Raw genomic sequence first — 20,195 nt, forward strand, 5'->3', positions numbered from 1 at the left:
CAGCCCCTGGACACAATGGGCTGCGAGTTTCCTGAGCAGGATGCAAAAACAGATGCAGGAGTTGCTTAAAAATAACTGGGATTTCTGATTTACCARGAGTACAGCCATCCTAGCTCAAGGAACTGATGGTTTAAGGGATTTAAAGATCCCAGCAAACTATCCAATTGTTCTGGCAAAGTGTCAGAGGAATCACCAAACGTGGATTGCCATCAATTGATTTATTTTTTTTATATTGTTCTATTTAAAGGCAGAAGTGCCTTTTAATGCAACATAGAGCCCAATAAGTTACTCTAATCCAAAATAAAGCATTCTAGCTGGTACCAATTGGAATGACATGCTAAATCTGACTTCTTTATTGGCAATAAAKCTTGCATTCATGGCCTGCCAAGGATGAGAAAGTTTTCAGTTCTTTTGCAGCATCTGCCATACTGTGAGGCCCTGGGCTCAGAGTGGCAAAAGAAACCCAAATTCAACAATTGAATTCAACAATTCAACCCAAACCAGAAGAAAAAAGCGAAGATTTGTCCTACTGAGAGGTGAAATTTGCAGCATTTGTGATCCTGGCTCAGTTTTCAATCAGACACAGATTTCAGTGTGATTTTTGCAATTTACCTAAAACCCACACTATTTTCTACACTGAACTATTGAAACAGTGAAGCTGTGAGAGAGCACACAGGGCATCCCAATAACCTCAGCTCTCAAAGCCAAGGGGAAAATGGAACAGGGGGAATTAGGGGAAAGATAAATATGGTTCAAGAGCTTCTCAGTTTTAGCCTCTCCTATTCAAGTTTCTAGAGATCTTCCAGGCATCCTTTTAAAAACTTCCCATCCCTTTGTAATGGCTGAAAATAGTGGCCCATAAAAAGGTATAATTGAGTCTGGCAATCTGTGCTTTAGCAGCTACACATTCACTTAAATCTCAAAAACAGCCTATTATAACTATAACTCAAAGATTATATTGGTTTCACTCTCAAAATATTTTGAAGACTGGATTGTAAAGTATCTCTGCTTCACTAGAAAAYGACCAAAAGTTTGCAACTTCTCTTTTAAAATTCTGCTTTAATATTCAAAAAGGAGCAGTAATTAAAGAGCAAATAGGTCGTGCTGCCACTTCCCTGCCCAGCTCTTCCCTCACCACTAATAGGATTCATGTCTTAATCCACCTTGAAACAAACAGCCTCAGAAACACAAACCCCATCAGGCAGCCCAAGTGTGCACAAATGAGAGCTCTTAGGAGAAGTTCCTCTTACTTCACAGAATCATGCATCGTCTTACAGATGTGCAGCAGAGCATTGAGAATAACTGGATCCTTGGTCGACTCCTGCTGATGCCTAGAATGGTKTTTAGAAAAAGCAGTGAAAAATCCTGCTCTGTCAAAATGGAAAACAATGACTAGAGTAACATCCATTTAATGCATAATYCCAACCACCAGCACTGTATGACACTGCACAAGTTTTAAATTCATCTGTGAACCAATGGAACACCCGAGATCACATGGGTAATAGATGCACAATTCCCACAAATGCCAGTCAAGAAACATTATCCTAATGCACACATCTGAACTGCCAAGCCAGAATCAGCTCCTGAAGGGACACAGTAAGCTAGACAGGAGCCACTGAGGCAAGCTAAGGACATCCAAATCAAACAATCCTGGATTTAGCAAGATATAATATCATTTCTCAGCTGCTTAGGGRCAGCCAGGAAGGATCAGTGTCAGTTCAGGCACAGAGGCACATGTGCACTGCAGCTCCACTAAGATGATTAAGGGGCCACAGCATCTCCCCTGAGCAAACCCCAGAGAGCCTCAGGGGAGAGAAGCTCAGGGGCTCAGCAGAGAATAGAAATACCTGAAGGCAAGATGGAAATGAGAAATGTTTCAAGAAGCCTGTTAACTATTTGAAAAGAAGAGGACTACTTGACTTTCAGAACAATTTAGTTGAATATATTTTCATTTTCAAAGTTAATTCTCAACTGTAGCAATACTCCATTCTGCACTGCCACAGCAACTGGAATGTGAAATAAAYCTCATAAACCAACAAATGCAATACAAAAAAAACCTCAGAGAGCAACTATTCTGTTTACTGACAGCAAGTCAGCATCAATATAGTTACTTCAACTCATCTTTCTTTGTGAACAAACAGTTCATAGATTTAGATTACTAAAATTAACACATTTTATCTTTTCCATAGCCTGGAACCTTCACAAACTAAATAACCCAATATACTGACTCCTCTTCCCAAGCCATCTTTCAATAAGTTTCTCAGAGCCTCCAGAGAGCATTTCACCTCAACAGTCTCCACTTACTTAATAAAAGATTCCATGATGCACTTGCAAACCTCCACTCTCACACTTTCCTTCTGAAACATATCCAGAAATGGCAAGAACTTCTCCTGSAAGTACAAATACATAAACAAGTAAAATTAGGAATATTACACACAACACATTAAAGCAACAAATATTTTGGGTAAGTTTTATAAGCACCACCAGTTTTATAAGCTATTTAGGTAAAATTATTTTYATCTTTTTTGAAAACAGTAATTCATCTGAAAGGATGAGAAAGTGGAATGAATGGAAAAGGACTGATGGCTGAAAGATGTATCAATTTATTGACTGCAGAGATCCAGAAGAGAACACACACTACAGAACTGTTGGAATTAAATGTTGCACTTTTTAATTTGAAGCAATCATATGCTTCAAACAGCTTAAGATCATGGCAAATTCAGACATGCATGGAAAAAGAAARGTAAGATAATAAAAACAATTAAAACAGTCCACACATCAGCAACAATTTTGCATTTATCCAGGGCAAGTTATGAAGGTCTGAGAAATTCAAATATCCTTCAAAGAYAAGGGTTTAGGTTGTTAAGATATCACAATACTTAGTTGCTGTATCACGTCAAGAATAAAGTGAAGTTTTGCAGAATTATCCAAGCAGTTTGTGAACAAGATGTGACTCCAAATCCACATATCAGTCTTGAATTTTACTCTTCAAATGGTTTCTGTACTTTGACACACAGAGTTTCTATTTTCCTACCTCAGGTACAGTCTCTGACTCTCTGAGTTCCACTTTGTTTCAATGCCAAATTAGGCACCATGAGAAGGGATGTTAAATATGTATCATAACACAGAAACAGCTATCAGCAATTGCATTAATACACACACAAATAAATGGWATTTCATCTGGCACTGATTGTCACTTATGCCATAGTAACAAACAAACTTGGAGAATTTAACAGCCTAATGAAATAGAAGCACAGAAAATTAGAACTGGAATAAGAAGTACTGAAGTAGTAAAGCAGCCGAATGCTCCCAAAATATTTCTGCACTTAGCTACTTGATAAAAAAGTCCTTACATTCTGTGAACTTGTGAACAATCCAAATATCCCAGTCACGTAAATTCTCTTGCAGAAATGGTGCCAAACAGTTCTTCTTAAAAATTTATTAAGCATGTATCACTTACCACTGAAAAAAGCAGAGCGAAGTCATAGATATAGGTAATAACTTTCTGAATAATGGACTGCAGCTAGAGAGGAGAAAAAGGAAAAGTTTTAAAAAAKGGGGAAATTATTGTAGAATGAGTTAAATWAAGACTATCCACACCAGAGATTATTCTTCTCTGTGTGGGCAGTGTTTAATAATAATTATTTTGTTAAAAGAGCTAGCAGTAATGTTTAAGAATTAATTCCATTTAAGAAAGTGCACATCAGATTTTTACAGATTTGGCGAAATCAATTCTTTACCTGTGGGTAAGCATCTTCAAATGCTCGATCAGGAGTCATGTGTTTGATAACATCAGCCAGAACTGTATTGACCTCTCGCTTCTGTGCAGCAAAAAMCAAGGGTTCAAATACAAGGGTGAAAATGGCACATAAATCAAGTCTCTSAACACCAGCTGAGTAGGATAATTTATTTATTTCCACTTGCCAAAGCATCAGCTCTTTAGGGAGCTCTAGTTAAGCCAGGAACTTTAGCCATAGCTCAGTAAATCCTTACTTTAACTGGTCCCTCCGCCAATAAAACCAAAGMAATGTTCAGTGCTGTAGGGTGGTAAAGCTGCAAAGCTGCATCTTTTGTCCCTACTCACCTTTCATGAAAGGAAACACCMTTTTTAATTCCTACACAATTATACTGAATGGCCAAAGCCTTTCCATCTTTAACACCAAACTGCTAATAGAGCCACTTAAGTCTCTATCAGAAAAATTCTACAGAAACAAAGTAATTTTCACCCACCGTAAAATGTCTGCACGTGTACTCCACCCACACTTCAGCACAGTTGATATAATCCTAAAAATGCACATGGTTTATGATTACCACTATTTGCAGAAGATTGTGAGAAATATACTTGTAAAAATTACACTTAAAAGAATTAATCCTGAGGTATGATTCATGCAGATCTAAAGATCTGGAACTGAAAAGTAGCCTTTGTGTAATAATGCTAAATTAAATTAAGTCATGCTGCAGCAGAGCTAAGAAAAGCAGAGATCATATAAAGATATTACATTTTTTTGCAGCTTACAAAAGGTAAACAATGCCATGCTAAGCATATGCTTACTGAATAACTGGCTACAATTCTGCCCTGAACAGACTCAGCAGTGAAACAGAACAGACCARAACTCACCTGTGGATTCTTCAGCTTCGTTATAACCTTCCAGGCCTCATTTAATATTTGCAGGCGATCATTTTCAGGAGGATCAGCCAATGCCAAGTTTAATCCCAGCGAGCGAAAGAGGAGATGCTGAAAGTTAATGAGAAATTTTAAATTAAAAGCAGATGATGCATGTCCATCTAACACTGGTCTAGCAGGCACCCTGTGCAGAAAGATTTTCAGTTCAAACCATGAATMATTTTATTCAAGTTATATGCAAGTTATGTAGGCAATTAATAGCACAAAGAACAGGAATAGTTAAATTACATCCAAGAAGTTACCTTTGGGAATCCAGACTCATCACACTCTTTAATCATGGCAATGAAGTCCATTGATCTSGCAGCAATAAAATCTGCTCTGAACGCCGACATAATTGAATTCAACAGCAAAGCACTGCAGTGAACACAACACAGATCAATGCAGCTCAACATCAACTCAAATTTGGCTGTCCCTGCATTTACATTAATCTGAACTTCTTAGAGTAAGAGCTGTCCAGCAGTTATCATAAATTTTTAAAAAAGGAAGAGAGTAAGGAATAAAAGACCCTCASACAAATCAAGCTTGCTTTGATGAGGATTAATATTGCATAAGCAAAACAAGAAAACRTTAAGCACCAGATAAGGAAAAGGTAACCCAGCCTGTAGAATMCTTCTTCCACACAGGTGTTTTTGGAGCTGTCATTTTAGCAGGAATTTACTAAAATCAGGCAAACCAGGAGCAGCTGACATTTAGAAACTTACTCTCTATTTAATTGCAGTTCAGAAGAATAATTAGAGAGGGCAAATCCCGGTTGAATTTTTCTTAATTAATTACATATGTATTATAAAAGCCACATTTCTAGCAGCTGCCTTGTTASGATTAAAATAAATCCCAACAGTCACGATCAGGTGCTAACTGGCAATGACCTATTCACGCATTTATGATGAACCATGAGATCCATATCTGTTTCTATCAAGCCAAAGCCACAATGGCAGAGTGAACTGTGTCACTGTGACACCCAGTTCACGTTCACTCAGCCATGACTTAGCTCAAGCAGCTGCTTCCTACAACACCGTGCCCTTCACTGGTCTGAGCAGTTTGAACACAGGACACTTTAGCTTGAGGGAAGTTCTACCGAGCACTTAAAACAGCCCAGCAGCTTCTGTGTTTCTGCCTGAGCTTTTGTAGTCCCCATCACAACCAGAGTGGAATTTGCACTGGATCATTAGACAAGCACTTCCAGCTCACTAGGTCTGTGCTGTGCAATACAGCAGGCGGTCACTYCTCACTTAGAACTCAGAAAATAAGTTCCACAAAACAAACCAACACCTAAGCAAAACCCTTTGTACATCAGAGGATGTGAATCATTTTTAACTGGACTATACACTGATACAATACCATTTTCACAGCACMTTTTTTACATCACGCTTTCCCCACACTCCTTGGCTCAGTCACAGAATACTGGCATTCCTCAGCTAAGTGATTCACATATTTTAGTTCCTCAGCTGCTGCAGAACTGGACTGTGCAAAGCACATCAGAAAAAAGGTAGCTGAAAACTTTCACAGAACTCAGCCAACTACCCAGTAAAATGAGCAGAGAGGAGCCCATCAGCAGGCCAAAGTGCATTCACAAAACCCAGTGAGTACATCCAACTTTCAGACCAGACCATCATCCTGAACAGGATAACCCTGCACCCAGGCTGCTAGCAGACACTGGAGACACCAATTTCAGCATTTAAAAAAGCAAATGCCTAAATACAACCACCTTTCAAATGCTGCCAGCTGCTTTACAACTTCCCTTGCTGAATGCATGTATGGGCCAACTGCAGCCAGGGGAGGATGGGGCAAGGAAAGGGAGGAAAACACAGAAAAATGAAGCAAAACCAGGAATGAGAGACACGGCTAATGGAGAACACATTACATGTCCTAAACTGTGGTTTAGGAGCCAGAATGCAGCAACCAAGTTAAACTAATTAACTTTGGCTCGACAAATAATCTACCATAATTTAGAATTCATCTCTGGAAAACAGATGTTCATAATCATGATTTACTAAGCTACTGGGAAAATTCAAGCTATACCATGCATCCAAACTGCTTCCAAAAGGAGAGAGAGAACATGATTCCAGGGACTCAGGGGTACTCATTASAGACTCCTGTCTTCTACACTCTGCAACACTTACTTGTTCCCCAGTTTTTTGCATCTCTCCATCATCTCAGTAAGCAGAACCTGGAAAAATTACTTATTAAAATTAGTGAATAGAGACTTTGCAATATATTCAGCTTTAATTACTGAAATCTCCTAAAAGCTGTTTTAATTACCTTCCCAATACATTCCAATAGTCCYGTCTTATCCTATACTCAGAGCACAAACAAACAATTGCATAGCATAACATAAAACACATCCTCTGGAAGAGGTACAGTGGCATTTCAATCAAAACCACCATTTTATGGAAGTCAAATTTGCAATCTTTCATCCATGCCATTACTCCTGATAATCACTATTTGCCAGCCAGGTCAGTTATTTCTGGCAGGAGAGGTGAAAACTCTGCCAGACTGCAAACCACACTGACAGAGATTAGAACAGCCTGTTCACTGTGTTAAGCTACAGTTTAATGAAATAATTTCTGTATCTGTATGACACAAGAAACTGATGACTTGAGGAAATAAAGATTAAACTAGCTAAAGGTCAGCAAGAAACCAACAGCAATACTGCCTATGAACTTGGTCACACTTGAGCTTTGTGGAAACAAATATTCTTTCTGCACAAAAGAGAGCAGCAGACACTCCTGTGCAGGCACTTTACCCTTGTTTTCACACTCATGGAAGAACAGGGGGTGTTTTTAATAGGCACAGTTAACTCTCCATCACAACACTTGCTTTAGTATTGAGCATGACCAGATTCACTTACATCTGGAGCATGGTATGCAATGCACTGTAAAATCCAGTCTATAGCAGGAGAATACAGCGTCAGGTACACAGGGATCTCCACACCTTGCACCACCAGCTGGTTCTGAACTGTATCCCCGTGGATCTGTTCAAATAASAGACAAATACATCTTGCTGTGAGAAGATATTTAATGGGATATGTGATAAACTGGACAAAGTTTGTATATGAATGGAAACAACAAAGACATTATCACAAAGATAGAGATATTCTGAAGCATTCCTTGTAAACTGAGGGGAAAAAACCCCTCAAGCGCCTAATATATCCAAAYCTGGAAACATGCTGAATAGAGCAGYTTCAATTTATCAGAATATAGGTGAAATTTCCCATACTATGTCCGGATACAGGAACTTCAAAGATTTTTAAAATTATGTGGCAGTTTGATTAAGGAGTGTATTTATCTGATTTTGCAAATAAAACACTTATTTGCTTACTTGCTTAAATGTTAGAAGAAAGTCAAAAAAATTTTTGTTCAGGCTTTCTTTGAGTTGTGGTGCCACTTCCATCCCAACCTGTATTAAAAGAAAAAGATTTATCAGCATCTMTCAATTCTCCTTCAGTGTGAGACAAAAACACCTTTGCTGAAGGAATGCACCCAAGCCACACACATCAAATCAAATCACATGCTTTTGATCAATTAATTCCTTGCTTACTGTTACAGTTATGTCCACCAACAACTGCCCTGAGGCACTGCAGCTTTGTTCACACAAACCCTCCTAACATCAGCTCCAAGCATCTGTAAGCAGTAAGGGAATCACTCTCTACTCCAGTGCACTGCAAAAGCCCACAGCAGCACATCATATTATTCTTACTTATTATAAACATTTAAAGAGAGATTCCCTATTCTTGAACAGAAGAGAAATTATTATTTGTTTGTTTGTTTGTTGAAGAGACAGGCTGCTGACTGCTCCAGATAAAAGCAGTAGTTCCAAGAAGCAGTGGCAGCACTAGATGCAGTAAATCTTTGCTAGATCAGAGTTAAATGACAGCCTACCCTGCAAAGGTATGCTCTGGCATAAACTGCAACCAGTGGATCTCCAATTCCTCTAATCATAGATGTTAACCGTGGAAGACATTCTGAAATCCCCCTGTTTTYATCAGAAATGAAAATGGGCTTTAACAGTCAGTAACAGAATTATAWCACCAACAGATAACTTCAGCATTGCTTTGTAGACCAACAGTGGAGTACAAGTTATAGAAGTATGTATCAAAGGATACTAGCACAAAAATTTATTTYGTAAGTAAAATTTTATGTGTACAGTAATACATATCCTGTATTCAAATTGCAGTATTTGATATTCAGGGCAAGGCAAATGAAACTAAATAACTCCTCCTGTAGGATGGAGAACAGCAGAGCTATGGAAAAGCTGTAACTCAGTGCAAGGAAAACAGACACTTAAAGCAGAGCTGGTGGAAGTTGTTCATGTCTCATTTTCCACAGGTCCTTTTTGACAGAGCTGTACTAGAGACTGACTATGAGGCCCACTTATTCCAGTAAAAGAACTGCTTTTTAGGGATAATAAAGTTGTCACTACAGTAGCAATTTGGCTTCCAACACTCAATTCAAAATATAACTGAAGAGAGACAATTACCAGGGAAGGGACATTTTCTGCTCAGCAGCTGACACTGTCTGGCAACACATTAAACTTATATCAATGTTTTCAATAGATAATGGTTCATTGATCCTAAATTATCTCTGCAACTTTGTCTCTCAACCCTCCTTTCAGTTTTCCATGCTGCCTTTTACCCACGCTCCTCATCTCAACAGTCCTCCTTCCCCCTCCAGCACTAGAAGCCACTGGTTTCAATTTGCACTGGGATTTTGACACCTGATATCACAATTGTGCTTATATTTGAAAACTAAGAGCACTCTTGTATTTCAAAGTGTACCACGGTTTACCCTCAATTTTTTTCATGGTACTCTCATTAAAAATTCCAAAATCTCTCTGTACTGCTTCTTCTCAGTTCTGCTGAGACCCTACCCACTGTTAATCACAGAATTCCTTGAATTTGTTCCTAAGTCTGCCATTCACTTCTTTCCCATACTTAACATTATTCTTACGTTTTGGATAGGAACTTATTGCACTTCAGTATTGCTGCTTCCACGTAACTAAATTGAAGCCAAGTTAAGGAACTAAACTTAGATTCACACCATTGAAAAACCTGAAGCAAACAGATACCAAATGCATATTGAAGAGTGTTTTAAGGCCTTCTGTAATTAATGTCACGAAACTTGGTTAATTTTTACAATTTATCTACGAGATTTTGTTTCTAAACTTTTCATACATCATCTCTACTATGTCATTGCCAAATTGCTCAGTCAATATTTAAGCATTCAGTTGACTCTGAAGCATGACTCAAAAGTACATTCAAAACACACAGCCTGAAAAAACAAAACAAAGCCAGTATAAACACCAGATCCTGCAGGTTTTATTGAAGCAAACCTGTTCATTTTTGGAAAAATCTATAAAAAACCTGCAGACACCCTCTGAGGGTCTCATTTGACAAGGATACAATCTCGGAATGAGTTCTCTGATCGAAGCAATCTTGAAAAACCAGTTTAAACAGGTTTCTTTAGCAGTATCGTTAACACTCTCTGGAGAAAAGTTATCTAGGCAAAAAAAAAAAACCAAGCCAGAAATAGTTACATCCTTTCTGGAAACAAGTTACTTTTCATTCGAGGTTTAAAACTGTATTTTCTGTCCATTCATCAAGAAATTATGTGCACAATAATAAACAAGGTAATACATTTGCTTCTTAGCTCTCTTGAGCAGCAGAGTGAAGCACATAACAAGAACAGGTAAGAGTCTTGTGGTAAATAATATTTCAGAATCTGAATTTAAGCACTTCAAAGCTCATCTCAGAGCTGCTATTGAAAAATTGGACCTCAGCCTCTGCTCCCCAAAGGCAGAAACTGTAAAACAATTAAATACAGGGAATCAATAACAAATATGTGTATATAAATCTACAATGAATAAAGAATATATAAAAGGTATTTAAGCACGCAAATGCCTTTTAAAATAAGGCTAACATAAATTTTAAATAATACTATTGCAAGAAGTAGGAAATGCTAAACACAGAAACTTTGCTTCTGTACTCTGAACATTAAACACATTCTCTTACACACTCCTTGTGAAACAGTTTAAAACACCAGAAGATGAGAAGCTCCACAAGAAAGYTTCCAACTTCCAACAGGAGAGAAGTCACATATTAGAACTTCCTGTACTCAGKATCTTTCTCATCCAGGACCTCAGTTCTCCCTGAATTTTGTTTCACTTGGTTCCCCAAGGACGAGCTCAAAGGCTGGTCCTGAGATCCCCAAAGGTTCACAGTTGGTGCAGCACAGATTTTCCTTTTCTCTCCCATTTTTACTGGAATTGCCAGCAGCAATGCCTCTGGCAGTGTACAGCTGCAGCAGCACTCAGCTCTGTGCTCAGAAATCCTCACATGCTATGGCAACTGCCTGCCTTCATTAATGCTTACAAGAGCAGGCTGTCAGATCTGCAACAACCAAATTTATCTTAACTATTTTCTCGAAGTTTATTTCAAATTTCAGTATTTGCTGGTTCCAAGCATCTGGCTCCAATCCTGTGCATTTAACTGCAAACTAATGGTACTGTTYCAKTGCCAGCTACAGAGTAAGATTCTTTCAGCATTCAAGGATGTGCACTTCATGCAYTTCAAATTGTAAAGAAATGCCTGTATTTACCATGGTATACTTCAATGTCTTGCTAAAGAGGTTCTTCCACACACACTCATACTGTAAATGTCAAATTAAATTTTTTAATTGTGTTGCAACTAGAAAATTTTAAAAGCCCAAGTTAGAAGGATTATGCTAGATGTAGCCCACTAATTCTTCCAAAAYTCTTCCTTAATTAAAGCAAAACTACCAAGTTTCTAGTGGAGCAGCAAAAACATCTATTTACCAAAAACTGAGACTCTCAGCTTTGTTGCATTTCTATCATTAATTTTAAGCTACTAAACTGTAGTACTTTCAGAAGAGAGCATATGCTAAAAAGAAAAAGGAAAAGAAAGTCTTCCTTCATCTAATTTGCCAATCCTGTTTAAATCTCCCTCCACTAATTAATTCTGTATTAGAGAACTTTGTGATTTCAAATCTCGTGAAGACCCAGTTTATATTTAGTAACAGCAGAGCCACAAGCACATTCTATTATATCTTAGGTTTATTCTTCACAATTAAAATGTAAACTTGGATGAACACTATGAATAGTAGAAGCTTTAAGCAATGGATTTTACTCTGCTAAAAACTAAAAACTACTAGATTGAAATCAGAACCTTTTCTGTAAGAGACAGAGAAGCAGGGGTCCTGTTTAACCTTCCTCAAGTTAGGACATGATTCTTTTCTGGAGCACCATGGCAACARAAACAAAATTACCTGGCAGAGAGACTCGGTTATCCATGCACATTGACAGAATTCTTTCATACACTAGTTTCCCTGGTTAAAAAAAAGAAMAAKAATAATTAAAAATAAATTCCTAACAAATTAAACTGTAAACCACAAAACGTAGGTACAAAGCTTCCCTTTCCAACAATGAAATTCTCTGGAAAAGCTTCCTGGAATGCTGCCATTCTGGTGCCCTCTGGTGAGGCTGAAATGTTGGGGGTCATTCAGAACTTCTCACACTGCAAACATTCYCTGGCTCCCTCAGTGCAGAGGTAAMRSCMRSWCAGATCCATCCCGAGCCAGGAAAGGACAGCTGTGYCCTGACTTGCTGAGTTTGGATATTATGTGATCTGCAGCAACTCTCAGCAAGAGGAAAGAGCACAAAGAGGRAGCACGACCTGAAAAAACAATTCCACCTATGTTGCAGCATATCCTGCTGGCACCAAAATACCCTTCAACTTTGAATACCATCGTAATTCTTTTTAATGACATGGCAGAAAAAACACAGAATCACATGAAGTAGAAGACATTTTCACTTAAAAGTTTAAAAATATATCATAAAATTTGGTAACTACATTCYGATCAATTCATAGACCCTATTCAGCCAAAGAAAAATTTGAGTCCTATTCTTCAAATATAATGAAATATTGAGTCAAGAGGCTGCTAAAATCCAAAATATTTTTATACTCTGTTTTAAATTTCAAAATGCACAGTTGATTTTTCCCAAAGTTTTGTTCTAAATATTCATTAATACATTTAGTGCTTTAAAGCACAGAACTACAAAATGAAATATTTTTATCTTAAAGACTTTGCTCTTAAGATTTTTTTAACAATTATATACCATTAGTGCTATAAACACCAGTTTATAGCACTGTTGTCCAAATGTCTATGTTGGAAATATTCCACGTTAAAACTAAAAGTCATTTCAGCCCCTTTGGATAACTCTTGATGCTTTCTTACACTACCAAAAAAAAAATCTTATTAACAATTGTGCAGTAAGTCTGGCACAGTAGATACTTACCAAAAGTATCAAGGATATCTGTGATTAAAACAAATTTACTTGGATAAAACTGGATTACKGTTGTGTCTGAAAGAAGCTTAGAACACTAGAAAGAGAAAAAAAAAAGAAAGAAACCTTTTTAGAGGCCAATGCAAGTGGGTGCTTTTACTCCAGAAAGGCTGGAATGAATTAATATCCACAGATGGAAAGGGCCAATGTGAACTATGAAGACAAAATCACAAGGACAACATAACAAACCATAGTGCTGTTGTAATTGTCAGGTTATTCTTCATTTSCAGAGCTAATCACAGACAATAAAAYACCTCACAAGACTGCTCMGTTTAAAAAAGGAAATCCTAACATTTGAACATGCTTAAACCAGGGCCACACTTTGTCTTTTTGCTTTATTCATCAGGGTAACTTGAAGAGTGCACTGGAAAGACAGGCGAGAGCATTCACATCCTACAACCAAAGCACAATCTTCCCTGCTGCAGGTTTAGTCTGGMACCTTCACTACACATATTAATATCATGAACACTTAATTACCACTTTTCYTAGAGCTCACATACAAAACCAGCTCATTTCAGCTTACTCATTTCAGCATACTCCATCTGGACAAGTAAACTATCTTGCAAAATGGCACTTGAGGAATCATAGAATCACTTAGGTTGGAAAAGACCTTCCAGACTGTTGAGCCCAACCTTTAATCCAGCACTACCAAGACCACCAGTAAAAAACATGCCCAAGTGCCACATGTACACATCTTTTAAACACCTCCAAGGACCGTGGTGCCACCACTGCCCTGGGCAGACTGGTCCCATGCCAGTGAAGTTGTTTTCCTAAGCAGAAGCCAAACTCACTGCTCGTACTGCACACCAACCAGTGTGTAATGACACACTATGTATATGTGGATGTATAAAACCACAGCCTGATGTCGAGAAACTGCTCAGGTCTTTCAGAGGATCCATACCCTGCAGCAAGAACCATGACAAGTACACTTCAATGAGGTTTCTATCCTATCCTGTTTTATAACTACAGAATTATWATCCTTCATGATTTCTTTTTTATGCACGTGAATTACCCAAATGCCTATTCCATTCTTAGCCAGTGTTTCAATTAGTGATGAGTATCTGCAGCATTAAGTGCTAAGTGAACAACATTTTAGCATGGATAAACATATTCAACTTTGGTATCACTTTCCTAAAAGGAAGCACTGAATTTCATGTTAGAAACTCTATTATTTCAAAATTGTTTGTGAATCATTTGCAAAAGAACACAYGAAAGYATCCATGCATAGATTASTACTGCATATCACACATATRTTTATATATTTACACACCTATTAAAGCACTGTAAGTACAGGACATCCCTGCTCCTTTTCTTCTCATCCAAAGACAATATTCACACTTCACAATCCTATATATGGATTTTTTTTTAAAATAACAATAATAGTGCTGATTTCATAGTATTACAATAGAACATTWGTCACCCTAGGTCACATATAATTGCTTGATCTCACTTCATTAATGTTTCATTTCCTTTTATGTCTTTACCACAATTTAAGATGAAATTACTTCAAGCAGTTTTCACAAGAGTATCCAGAATGACCAAAAAAATCCTGACTTTATATAACCCCACTGGATGACTATGAGCACTACATCAGTTTTACAGCTTTTAAGGATGTCATTATCTCATCTGTCCTTTGCTACACTCTGCCTCTGGCTTTTTTTAAAGGCCAAGTCAAACAAACAAGCATTTAACTGTCCTATTTCCCCTTGCCCTCCTCGAAGCACATCACCCCAAATGACCCACAGGAACACTGGGGACAAGTTTTAAAACAAACAAACAAACAAAACAAAACCCCACACACACAATTTTGAAATTCTGGAGGTTTTTTTGGTAGCTTGCTGAGATCCTAAATCCCATTAATTCAATTGCCTTAGTAAGTCTGGATGGGTAAAACACTGATGTTCAAAAAGCCATTCTGGTATAACTTGTGGGGAGCGAGGGGCTGAAGGGGAAGAAGACAGGAAAGGAAATTATGTGCCCTAAAAGGAGCTGATATTACTACATGTTATTTATTCTAACTATACTKAAGCAGGTAAAATTTCCACATCTGYCATTTGGTGACTCATTGAGAATTCMATCTCATACAACCTAGTCAAAACCAATATGTAACAACAAAGCTGAAAATCCAGCTCTTGCCAGAAGTCATAAAACTCTGAAAGAAGTGTGTTTCAGAGAAGRACAAAAGAAAATAATAGAAAAATAATAGAAACCCTTCTTTTCCCAGGAAGGAAATTGGACAAGTCATATCACCAGACTCACTGGCTCTGTATAGAACAAAACCAAAACTGACCTGGATGACTATTTTCAGAGCTTTTACTTTCTGATCAGAGGACCATGCATCCTTTAAAGACTGGTTCAGTTCTTCAATTCGGTTCATGTAATCCTGCTGAGTCAAATTCAACAGCTCTTTCTGTGATCCCTGGTAAGGAAACACAAACCKACTGAGCAAGAGCAGGAGGGAAGGAAGGAGAGTGCTGTTACTATAGACTCAAATTGCCATGTTGTGGGGGAGAACCCTACAAAAGTGATTACAACTTCCCTTCAGGTCACAGAAAAGCAGGTTATGAAACTTCTCACCTTTGCACAGGAAAATATTGCAGCTTGAGAAGTAACTGGAGTACTCAGTATTTCTATCAAGCTATAATTGTAACTTTATTTAAGCTCAGCTAGAGAGTATGCAGCTTCTGCAGCATGGACAGCCAGAATTATCAGATGTTGAGACTACTARGCTCCACAAAGTTCTACAGCAGCTGCAGATCATGCACAGTAACAAGGTAAATCAACAGCAAGAGATGAGGTAAATTTCAAATCACAATTTCTAGTGTTACAAAAATATGATTCTGCCTGAATCCTGTAACAAATAGAGATTAAAATTMCTAGAGAATTACCACAGAAAGTACATATTTATCTAAAMAATGCATAAGCACTTGCAGAATCAGGACCTTTTTAAAAGTTTCACAGAGGATTTTTATTTCACACATTCCTTTCATTATTATAATGGTGCTGTAATTTCATCAGAAAACTTTCTCACCTCTTCCAGATCATCCAATTCTTCTAATCTTGTCCTCACTTTTTCAGAAACTGCTGAACCAGTAGTTGTGGCTTTTCCTGTAAAGAATTACATGTCAAAGTTTAACATTTAAACACTGGGATTTCTGAAGAGAAACAAACCTGAAGGAGTSTGACAATGACCAGTCAGCTTCTGTGACAGAGGTGTTTTGATGCATTTAGAGAGTATTCCTGAAGACACACAYCTAAGCACACCTACAATGCACTCACTTTGAACAAGGGGGATGACAAGTAAGCTAAACTKAATATAAGTGGATTTTCTCGCAAGTTTTACAGGAAAGAAAAGAATCAGCAGACAGAACCATAGGATAATTTAGGATAGAAAAGCTCTGTGGAGGTCTGTGTCCAACTCTCCTCCTCAAAGCAGGTCCAATTCTGAAGTTAAAACAATTGCACACAGTCATATCCAGTCAATTTAACAATACCTAAGGATACAGATGTCACACTCCTCCTGAACACCCAGTTTCAGTGTTTGACCATTCTCATTGCAAGRAAGTATTTTGTACTTCTCCAGAAGCTGAAATGCTGCATGTTTATCCATATATACAAATCCTGACTTATTATGCTATGATTACTTAGCCCAGATTCTCTTCCCTAAAAACATGATAAAATATTTAACATTTGGTTAATTTTTGAGCASCCAGCATACAGTTGAGATCATTTCACTTTCACATAGAGAGAATAACTGAACAAGTTCCCAAAGGACTCATCTGCTTTCCTTCCAGCTAGCAGAAGAGTTGACAAACACGATCCTCAAAACATCATTGCTTAGTTTAAATGGAAAGAAGTATTAAGGTACAGTGGAAGGCAGTGCAGTGCAATTATGACAAATTCATGAGCCCACAGGAATAAAAGACAAGGTGGTTGGCTGGCTTTTYAGTAAAAATCCACAAGTCTTACCCACAAAAAATGCGTGGACCCYGATGTCAGAATGGAGGAGGCAGGAAAACACATTTCAAGTATTCTTGACCACAAACCTGTCACTGCACCCTGCCTCAAGCAAACTCTGTCACTGTTAAAGAGAGTGCTCACCTTTYTCAGATCCCATGTACAGATTCTGTGAGGAAGCAGAAAAAGCAGACTTTTAGAAAGCACTCGCTAGCATTCCAAGAATGCATAGGGTAATTAACCCTCTGGTACAAATAAAAAAACCTGTAGAAGCCACTTACAATAGAAAGTTTCTCTGTTGTTGTGTATCTAGCCAGGATGTCACCACGTTTGTTTGACCATGGCTCAAAGTCACTTCCTACAGCTGAGCTCTCATCTTTATCCCGTTTCCTTCGTGCACCATCCTGTGACAGGAGTACAAGTGCAAACGTTAAATACAGATACAGAAAAAGAAGAGAAGGCTCATAWAGGTCAATTTAACACTTCAAGTGCTAGCTCATCCTTTCAAAAGTTACAATGTTTTTTTAAAATCTATATTTAAATAAATATCTCAATATAAACCAGATAAAAGTAGATAAATAAAAAGAATGTTCTATTAAGACAGTATATTTCCTATATTAACTTCTTAATTGGTGAGAGAAATATATTTTATCCAGGGGTGGCTTTGCAGTTCTCTTAAGTTTTGGTTTTATTTTATTTAGCTGAGSTAARTGCCCCTGGTGTTACCGTGGGAGCYGCAGCAGGCACAGGATCTGCAGCTGCAGCAAACAATGACARGGGATCAGTGCCATCCAAAACACTGCTCAGGGGGTCCATCAGAGAATTAGAGGAGGAAGAGGAGGTRGAAGAAGTGCTTCCTTTCCGGTTCATTTTCTTGGTCTTGGATTCAGTAACCTAAACAAGAAGTTCAAAACMATTACACAAAAAGGCTTTCTGGCTTTCTCTTCCCTCTCTTCTCTTTAATAAATTGTTAAAATACATGCTAYGTGAATTGTGCTGTTGCAATGAAAGCAAGGAGAAATCAAACAATCTCTTTAGAGTGAGCACCAGCATTTAAACTGAGGCACCCCCTTTTCCCTGAATCTGGAGGCACTCATTCTTCAGTAGCATTTCCATTACTTTTTTTTTCTTCCCAATTCTAGGTCTACAAAACTGTAAGAACAACCACTCTAAATTTCTTTCTACTACCCCTCCTCTATTTTATTAGGTTTGCCCCTCTCCCCCAACGTCTTTCTTGCTATTTAATTTCTTCTACCAGCTTTATCTTTACTTTTCTTGCATGACATTCAAGCCTGGAACATCAACCTAAGGCTGCCATCTTATGTCCCCACCGACCTTCCTGAGCAGAAGCTGCTGCCCATTTATCATTCATTACTGGATAACTCATCTCTTTGAAGCCAGATCCCTTTTTTTGGTGCATCTTTAAAAGCCTCTTATACATCAAAGAAATAATAAATACTTTAAAGTACACACCTGACTGGAATTTAACGCAAAACTAAATCTTACATCAAGCAATTATGCAGGTTATTGGTAATGCAACAATTTGATTTTAGATTTATCCATTATTCAGCATTTAAAGTAACCAAGAACACCACAGGCTGAAGTGCTGTATTTTTCAGGAGACTGCTTTTGACACATAACAGCACCAGCAAACTTATGTAAAGGGCAAACAGAATAAACTTTGATCCTGTGAACAACAGGCCACTAACAGAGAAAACAACTTCACAAGTACCATCAGCAACATTAAAGCCCTATAATTGTAAAGGGACACACCTAAAGAGGAACACAATCAGTTTGAATTCAGATTGATTTTCCAAAAGCACAAAAAAAACCTCACTGTAATGGGTTTCAGAGGATGGTAATCACCAAAATCCAAGGGTACGGACTCCAGTTTGCAYGCTTCAGATTCTGACACATAGTTTCTTGATCTTGCATGCCTTAAAAGGGAAGAGTGAAGGGAAAGTATATATGTATATAAATAATCACATACCAAGGGTAAATAACGGGAGGCCAGTGGCTGTCGCGTCCTGCCCGGCTCCCATCCCTCAGGAGAGCTGTGCCCCCAGCCCGGGACTCGCCTGGCTCAGCACAACGCCAGGGTGCTGTGAATGTCACCTGTACCCTCGAGTGTCGGGAATGTCACCTGTACCCTCGGGTGTTGTGTTGTGAATGTCACCTGTACCCTCGAGTGTTGTCAATGGGATCTGTACCCTCGAGTGTTGGGAATGGGATCTGTACCCACCCGTGGGGTCCCAGTGCCCCGAGGCCGAGTGGCTCCGAGTGCTCCGGCACAGCCGGGACCGCCACAGCCCCGAGGCCGCGAATGTCACCGAGCATGACAGCCACCCTGGCCCAGCCGGGACCCGCAACCCCCCGAACCCGCCGCACACACACACACAGACACACACACACACGCGCACACGCGCACACACACACACTCACAATGCTCACACTCTCACACACACACACACACACAGCCCTCACACAGCCCCGGTGCCGCCCCTCACCACGGGAACGCCGCCATCTTGCTCCCGGTCACATGACAGCGCGCGCCGGCCCCGCCCCGCCCCGCTCGCAGCGCGGGAAGCGCCTGAGGGGCGGCGCGGAGCAACAACAACAGCGAGGAGATTGCTGGTAAACATTCACCGTTTATTGTGCAGAATGCTTTAAGWAAAAAGCGAGACTGGTGAAAACGAAACAATGTACAAAAATAAATTGACTTTTGTAATGGGATCACAATTCCACACAAAATAAAAAGATAAATATGTATAAATACGAAACATCAAAAAACCAAATTCTGGCACCTGTCAAGACAAAGGCCTCGTGAAAGTTTARMAAAAAAMCCAAAYCCTTGTGCTAGAATGACTTATTACACACTGGAAACATGCTTGAAGAACAAGAGATTTAGATATGAAACCCTAAGAGAAGGCAAACATTCATTTCAACTAACACACTAAACCTATCTGTGCATCAACRTATTGCCTATGCTAATAATAAATACAGCACATAAAACATCCATTAAAAACATCAATCTTTAGTGCTGCTATATCAACAGCACCGTTTGTGTCACACATGAGAAGTTATACTTGTCACTGGAAATTTTTTCCCTCTTGTTTTTCACTCCTTAGGAAAAGCTGGGGCCTAAAAGAGAGTTTGGATTCCCAGCRGATGAGCAGGATGCTTGCCTCGGGCATTT

General features: G+C 38.7%; 1 protein-coding gene across 1 annotated transcript in view; it reads right to left on the reverse strand.

Annotated features, from left to right (window-relative positions):
- VPS35L (VPS35 endosomal protein sorting factor like) overlaps positions 1-19,545 on the reverse strand; it is a 32,726-nt gene extending 13,181 nt beyond the window's left edge. The window contains exons 1-22 of the mRNA XM_057384153.1: positions 19,507-19,545; positions 18,837-18,936; positions 17,726-17,893; positions 17,281-17,403; positions 17,144-17,168; positions 16,074-16,150; positions 15,333-15,461; positions 12,995-13,079; positions 11,965-12,024; positions 10,083-10,179; positions 9,631-9,678; positions 8,563-8,656; positions 8,003-8,080; positions 7,533-7,655; positions 6,805-6,851; positions 4,927-5,038; positions 4,619-4,735; positions 4,231-4,284; positions 3,741-3,821; positions 3,461-3,523; positions 2,305-2,390; positions 1,251-1,331 (exon numbers count right to left, since the gene is read on the reverse strand). Of these exons, the coding sequence (XP_057240136.1) occupies positions 1,251-1,331; positions 2,305-2,390; positions 3,461-3,523; positions 3,741-3,821; positions 4,231-4,284; positions 4,619-4,735; positions 4,927-5,038; positions 6,805-6,851; positions 7,533-7,655; positions 8,003-8,080; positions 8,563-8,656; positions 9,631-9,678; positions 10,083-10,179; positions 11,965-12,024; positions 12,995-13,079; positions 15,333-15,461; positions 16,074-16,150; positions 17,144-17,168; positions 17,281-17,403; positions 17,726-17,893; positions 18,837-18,936; positions 19,507-19,523 (1,865 nt within the window). The 5' untranslated portion in view covers positions 19,524-19,545. The remainder of the gene's footprint in view (positions 1-1,250; positions 1,332-2,304; positions 2,391-3,460; positions 3,524-3,740; positions 3,822-4,230; positions 4,285-4,618; positions 4,736-4,926; positions 5,039-6,804; positions 6,852-7,532; positions 7,656-8,002; positions 8,081-8,562; positions 8,657-9,630; positions 9,679-10,082; positions 10,180-11,964; positions 12,025-12,994; positions 13,080-15,332; positions 15,462-16,073; positions 16,151-17,143; positions 17,169-17,280; positions 17,404-17,725; positions 17,894-18,836; positions 18,937-19,506) is intronic.
- Positions 19,546-20,195: the final 650 nt, after the last annotated feature.

Source organism: Malurus melanocephalus, unplaced genomic scaffold, assembly GCF_030028575.1.
Source record: "Malurus melanocephalus ecotype Western Australia unplaced genomic scaffold, MMel_1.1 scaffold_689, whole genome shotgun sequence".
NCBI lineage: Eukaryota > Metazoa > Chordata > Aves > Passeriformes > Maluridae > Malurus > Malurus melanocephalus.